This window comes from Terrapene carolina, unplaced genomic scaffold, assembly GCF_002925995.2.
Source record: "Terrapene carolina triunguis isolate 2854851 unplaced genomic scaffold, T_m_triunguis-2.0 Scaffold25245, whole genome shotgun sequence".
Classification (NCBI taxonomy): domain Eukaryota; kingdom Metazoa; phylum Chordata; order Testudines; family Emydidae; genus Terrapene; species Terrapene triunguis.
In genome coordinates, this window is record NW_020689596.1 from 3,387 (window position 1) to 10,408 (window position 7,022).

Consider the following 7,022-nt stretch of genomic DNA (forward strand, 5'->3'; position numbering starts at 1 on the left):
TTCCGGAGCCCAATTAGCCACCAGCATCACCCGAAAGAGCCATAGGTGTGGGAATGACGGGGACTATTTAGTTTATAATTATTCTCAGTGCAAATAATTTAATAACTTCATTGGTTAATAACATAGATTGGTTAATAATTAAATCACGGTGTTTTAATATCATGTGCTGCAAAGAGTCACAGGAGAGACACATTAAAGCGCCATTTGTGGCTTGCACCTCAGTCTGAGTTATCACTGCTCTAATTTATATTCTGTTTCTAAATATTTGGGTTTGTTTGTTTTTTCTCCTATCACATGAGCTCCTTTGTCGTCTTGTGACCTGAAGAATTTCTGGTTTCTTGGCTTGTCGTCATGACTTCTCCTTGGTGGAGCATTTTGCCTCACTCCTGCACCCCAGTGCTTTCGTCACGTCCCCACCGACGAGCTCAGCTTACTTCCCAAATATTGACACAGGTTACCAGACTATCTTCTTTGAAATTCCACCCTGCTGGAATTTGTTCTAAATATAGATGTGAGCATTTGTCCAGCTAGACACACATGCCATTGATATCAATGGAAATAGTCACCGCGTTTAAGTTAAGCACTTGTTCAATTTTTTTTTTCTGGATAAAGGCCTTAATTTACAGGGCAGTATTAGAATAATTGATTCACTGTTGCTTCTACCAAAGAATCCCTCTCTCCCCCAATGTCAATATATTCCTATAATATTTTTATCAGTTTGGACTTCCAGTGATAAATAATCTGGTTTATCCTTTACATAGAAACTCTTCCTCCTTATCACGTCTTTAGCGAATTTCCCCATCCTGCAAACACTGAAGCACGTATCTCTTCAATTCTTTTTCTTAATTGTGTGTATTATATTAGTACCCAAGAGCCCCAAGTCATGTGCACTGTGCAAACACAGACCAAAAAGAGAGCTCTGCCCCACACAGCTTAGTTACTTCCTTACGTACATTATTTTTCGACTGCAATGTTTATTTCTAATTGGATACATTATTTTCCTAACATTTTCTCTGTGCTAAGTATTTTTGTTCAGACATATTTATAAAGGGCGTCCTTCATTCTGATAAGTGTCCTTTTCTCTAACAAAGCTAATAAAGATTTTTTTATTTTTAACAAAAAAGTTACTCGTTTGCCTTGGTGTCAAAGCAAATTCTATTCCTCTACCACAGTTTAAAAAAAAAAAAAAAAGGTGGGGCGAGGGGGGCACATAATTCTAATCCAGATCAATTCTGTTCACAGTATCACACTTCTACAATATGGACCACAGGCTATAGACATCCTCAGTCGCTAATATTCATGAGTTCCTTTACTTCAGTGTCAGTTGCATTTTTCCGTCCCTGAGGTTTGATTGAAATCAACACAAAGAAACCACATTCTACCAACAGCCTGACTCTTGCAGCCTGAAGCTCTGACTCTGATGCTAAAGCACAATTATTTTTAAGAGATTAACCCTGACACTGCTACTCTGTGTGGCTACCAAGGCTCCTTTTGCCATTAGAGATATTTGCATACGAATGTCTACAGACCCCAGTTACGGTCTGATCTACACTAGTTACACTGTTATAGCTATGGTGGTTAGGGGTGTGATTTTCCCCCACCAATATAGTTATACACCACAGCCCCAATCTGGATTAAGCTGTACCAGGATAAAGGTGCCTCACACCAGTAAAACTTATTTCCCTTCCAGTGTGAAGAACAGACACACCAGCACAGGCACTTTTAAATGGGTAGAACTGTATCTGCACCAGTATAAACTGGCAAAGCTTTCTAAGCTACACCAGGCCTGTGTGGCTTTTGTGGGGATGCTGCCGAAAACTAAAGCATATTAAGCTCAAAGAATTCACATAAGCTTTAAAACTGCAATACTTTCTTTTTCGGGCATCTGCGTTTTTTGACCAAATCAAAATTTCCCACAGAAAGTCAATGGCTGAAGATAAAATTCATTTCACTGACAACCTAATTTTCCAATCAAAAATATTTTAGGGTGAAAGTTTCTCACCAGTCCCCATTGACACTGTTAGGCCCACAACTTAGACCGTAAGAAAAGGAAAAAGTAAGCGACAGACACGGATTAATAGAAAATGATCGCTCCCTTGCATCCCTTTAGGGGGTGTAACCTTTCCTTCATCCATGTTTTGCCATCCTTGCCCTAACAGCTGCTGGCAGGATTCCAGGAGTCCGTGCCTGGAAGTCCCCCCAATCACCAGGGCCTTGACTTGTTTGAAAAAGTTTTGTGCAGTCCAGGCACAATATGTATGTAACTAGTTCAAGTACCCATCAATCGAAGGCCTGCTTTCCAAAAACAAGTTCAACCAAGGCCTCTACGTACAGCTGTTTCGGTCAGCGTGATGGGTTAAGGAAATAAGGACGTCCTAACATTTCACGGGAACTGGCCATAGACTTTACACAATTAGCGTCTCCTGCAGTAGACTCCGTCGGTTGGTGGGTTCCACTGTTGGCACACCTTCCATTTCTAGACAGCTTTAGCACACCATCCCGACATCAACAGGCGCCCCAAAAACAAGTTGTTACCTATTTTACAAAGAAGGGGCCCTGATGGGCTCTTAGCCGCATCTGTTGGTTTCCTGAACCTCCAGCCCCCCTAGTTTTTCACATGGTAGTTAGTCCTAGACATTTCTACAGCCTTCAGCGAAGCACCTCACAAGTAGTAAGGAATTTCGCTCCTCCATCCTTGCGATCAATGATATTGCTGGTTAACTGGCTAAACAGAGGTACAGAGAGGCAAAGGGACAGTACGGATCTGTGGCCGAGGACAGACTAGAACCCCAGAGTCCTGTGCCTTCACCCCAAACCTCCCTTCCCTGCTAAGGGGGGCGGACAGTGGCCTTGTCAGCATTCCCATCCCCTCACCAAACTTTTTCCTTTTTCCCCGGCCACAAAAGTCCCTCTTTAGACCTGAGTCAAGGCAAGCGCTGGCCTCCAGTGGGGGACAGAGTCACTAAGAACAGGCTCCCCCAGCCGAGATGTTTGTTGGGGTGAGAGTTTTAGATTCTGCGTTGGCTTTTCTGTGGCCTGAGCCCCTCCACCAGGGGGTGCCCTTCAGCGTCTAACAACCTGGACTTGTTGATATTCCCCTGGGTGCAGGGAAATTCAAGTCAGGGCTCCCCTGCTACACCACGCCTACCTGTAGGGGGCACCCTGTGTCAGCCAGGAATGATGACGCCCTGCCAGCCAGACAGCAAATACAAAACTTTCAAATGAGAGCTTTATTCAGTCCTCTCTCAACACTTACAAAAAACTATTTACAGGTGTTGGGCTGGATTCTCCTGTTCCCCTCGTGTAAATCCAGAGACCCCCTGGAGCCAGGGCTGGATGCTGAGCGCGGTGTCAATCCAGAGCAGCCAATCGATGGCAGTAGAGTCAGGGCTGGATTCTGATCCGGTCGGCCAGTGTGAATCAGGTCACTCCAGTTCCGTGCATGGAGTTGCCACTGGTGCAAATCAGGTGTGACTTCAATTTAGTTACTCCAGATTTACACCAGCTGAGAGGGGGATCAGCCTCACTAACGCCAGTGGGGTTATTCATTTACACCCATCGGCAAAAGCAGGGTCAGTCACTTTGTTTCTGGCCCCTGGCCTAGGGCAGGATGGGAGCTGGCGCCCCCTAGGGGAGAAAGCCCCAGAGGAACCTCCTCTGGCTGCTGGAAAGCATCAAGGGTTGGGGGGTGGGGGGCATGAGGAGCATAACCCAGCCCTGGATCCCCCCACAGACGTCAAGGTGCAGAAGACCCACACATCTTGGAAGGTGCATCCAACTCCACCCCCAGCCAGGGGTTCTGGGGTGATCAGCGAAGTAGCCCCTCAAAAACTGATGCAGAGGGATGGGACCAGTTAGCCCCCACAGGGGAGAAGGGGGGCATGTCATCATGTAACCCCTTCGCTGCTGGAAAGAGATCGGCCAAAGGAGAGATCCAGTTTGGGGGAAAGGGTGTGCAGGGGTGAGGGGGAGGCGCTGCAATTTAACCCCTTCCCTGCTGGAGATCCACTGAGCTTCCTGATGTAACCGCTGGACACTCAGTGCAGCAGGATCCCCCCCTGCACCAGATGTCGGGGAGCGGCAGCCCAATCCTCGGGGCCGGGCGCGGGGTCCCCTCAGGAGCTCTGCTTCTGCCTCTTCCAGAAGCGCTTGACGTCGGAGTGGCCGGCGGGTGTCACCACCATGAGGCGCTTGGCCGGGTTCTCGAAGACCAGCACGCCCAGGTCCCGGGCATGGTTCCGCAGCAGCTCAAAGTCCACCTGGGACAGGAACTGGTTGTACAGCACCCCTGTACGGGGGGAAAGAGAGGAAGGGATGGAAGGAAAAGTGGGAGACATGGAAAGATGGACGGAGAGGGAACAGGACGGAGGAGGCAGGATGGATGGATGGAAGGAAAAGTGGGAGACATGGAGAGATGGAAGGAGAGAGAATGGGGCCAAGGGGGAAGGGAGGATGGAAGGAAGGAATAGTGGGAGACATGGATGAAGCGGGGGAGACGAGAGAGGGAATGGGGCAGAAAAGAGGAATGATGGATGGATAAAGGGGGGAAAGGGGTGGAGTGGGGGATGAGGAGGAAGAGGAGGCCGAGAAGGGGATGAGGACAGACAGATGGATAAGTAGGAGGGGGAAAGGGAGGGAGGGAAGGATGGAGGGAGAATGAGGCGGGGGAGATGAATGATGGATAAGTGGGATGGAGGAGGGAGATGAAAGGGGGAATGGGGCAGAGAATTGTATAGAGGACAGATGGGTAAGTGGAATGGAGGGAGGGAAAGGAGAGGAGAATGGGGCAGAGAGGGAGGAAAAAACCAATCAGACTCCATCAGGGCACCATCCCCTCCCCTGCTGCTGGCCCCCACCAGTGTCCAGCCCTTCCCCCAAGACACTCACCCTCAGAGAAGCGCAGCCGGTCGCGCTCCAGCTCCCAGAGCCGGATCTGATCCGTGATGGTCGGAGGCAGCACTGGGGTCTGCGGGAGGAGCAGGCGAGGAGTCACTCAGCAGCTACTGGCCCCACAACCAACCCCCAGCTCCCAAGGATAGAGACCATCTAGGCACCCATAGGGCCCTGATCTCTATGGTATCTGCCCCCTCCCCTCTGCCCACTGGGTCGCTGGACCCTCCCCTGTCTCTAACCCCCGTCCTTCACCTGCCCTGCTCCTGCCCTGCTCCGTCAATGATCAGCTTTTCTTCTAGCTCAGCCCCTTTCATCTCTGCCCTGGCTAGTTCACTCCAGCCCCTAGGAGTTAGGGAAATATTGTCATCAGTGGGGACCCAGGAGTCCTGGCTCCCACCTCCCACTCCCACCCTGCTCTAACCCACTAGACTCCACTCCATTCCCCGAGCTGGGGATAGAACCCAGGAGTCCTGACTCCCAGCCCCCCAGCTCTAACCCACTAGACCCCACTCCCTTCCCAGAGCTGGGGATAGAACCCATGAATCCTGACTCCCAGCCCCTCACCTGTCTCAGCATCACAGGGTGTGCCCTGGTCCGTAGGAAGTGGATGATCTGCAGGCAGAGGGGACATTGTAACCGGCCGGCACCCCCTAGCAGCCACCCACAGCCTGTCCCTCCCCCCAGGGCTGGGGTACAACCCCGTCTTGGATGATCCTTCCCCGTAACCAGACTGTCCCATCGGAGGGGTGAGCGCGGGTCCATATGATGCCTCAGAGACACCCCTCACCCTTCTCTAACCAGTAGACACCACTCCCTTTCCAAAGCTGGGGACAAAACCCAGGAGTCCTGGCTCCCAGCGCCCCCTGCTCTAACCCACTAGACCCCACTCCCCTCCCAGAGCTGGGAATAGAACCCAGGAGTCCTGCCTCCCAGTGGGGGTGCAGAGAAGGGGACTGGGCTATCCAAAGCAGGAAATGTTTGATCCGTTTCTTCCCCCAAGGGGCAAGCTGGGAGCCCCGTTGCTTGGGTTCGGGGCGATCCCGTCCCAGGTGGGAGCCCTCACCGGGTCTCTGTGATCCCATGGCCCCTGCCCCCGGCTCTCACCTGCTCGGCCGTGATGCCGTTGGCGATGGCCTGCTGGACACTCTCGCGGGTCACGTGGGCCACCACCAGGTTGGGGAAGCGATACTGCATCTCGGAGAACAGTGCGATGAGCGCGATCTGCAGCTCCGAGTCTGGGGCGGGGCGGGGAGAGGAGTGGCAGCGGATAGGAGACAATCAATCAGGTTGTGGCCTTATCTAGGGAAGCCTCGCCCCTTGGAGGCATGGCCAGCACCATCCCATGGAATCAGTGCTCCCCAGGGAGTCATCACCCTTCGCAGCATATGGGGGATCACACCCATAGATCTCCCTGCATTTACACACTGGGGTCAGGATCACTGACCCTGTGTTGGGGGGGGAACTGAGGCACGGGAAAGGGCATGTGCCCCTCAAGGTCACAGAGATCTGGGAATGGAACCCAGGAGTCCTAACTCCCAGCCCCTGTCTGCTCTGACTCATTAGACCCCACTCCCCTCAGAGCTGGAGATAGAACCCAGGAGTCCTGGCTTCCAGCCTCCCCTTCTCTAACCATAAGACCCCACTCCCCTCCCAGAACTGGGGATAGAACCCAGGAGTCCTGACTTTCCCCCCCTCCCCCCATGATTCTGGCCTGTGAGGCAGCAGCTGCTGTTCTCATTTACTCCCACACTCCCCATGTGCTGGCCTTGGGCTCCGAAGGAAGCTGCAGTGAGGAGGGGATAGGGGGTCGGAGACTAGCCAGGTGGGTGACCCCCGGCCCTTGACCTCTGACCTGTGTACGCATAGACCCTGTAATTGGTCTCTACAACAACGAAGCCCTGGTTGTGGGTGTCCGTGGTGGTGCCGGAGATTCCTGAGGACAAGTTAATGGCCAGGCGGGTGGGGTAATAGCGCCGCGACTTCCTCTGCAAGGGGGGGAACGCAGGGTGTCTGCAGAGACCCTCAACCCTGACCCGCAGCCCCCCCAGTGCCCTTCAACCCCGACCCACAGCCCCCAGCTCTCCCCAGTGCCCTTCAACCCCGACCCACAGCCCCCAGATCCCTCCCAA

At 52.4% G+C, this 7,022-nt stretch overlaps 1 protein-coding gene across 1 annotated transcript; it reads right to left on the reverse strand.

The window, feature by feature from the left end:
• Window positions 1–4,097: 4,097 nt before the first annotated feature.
• On the reverse strand, window positions 4,098–6,878 carry LOC113408846 (general transcription factor IIH subunit 4-like; the record flags this gene model as incomplete). The annotated part of the gene is made up of 5 exons (XM_026662271.1): window positions 4,098–4,288; window positions 4,888–4,966; window positions 5,458–5,505; window positions 5,998–6,128; window positions 6,746–6,878. Coding segments are annotated over 5 exons (564 nt in total), but the record flags the coding sequence as incomplete, so codon positions are not given.
• Between the last annotated feature and the right edge of the window lie 144 nt (window positions 6,879–7,022).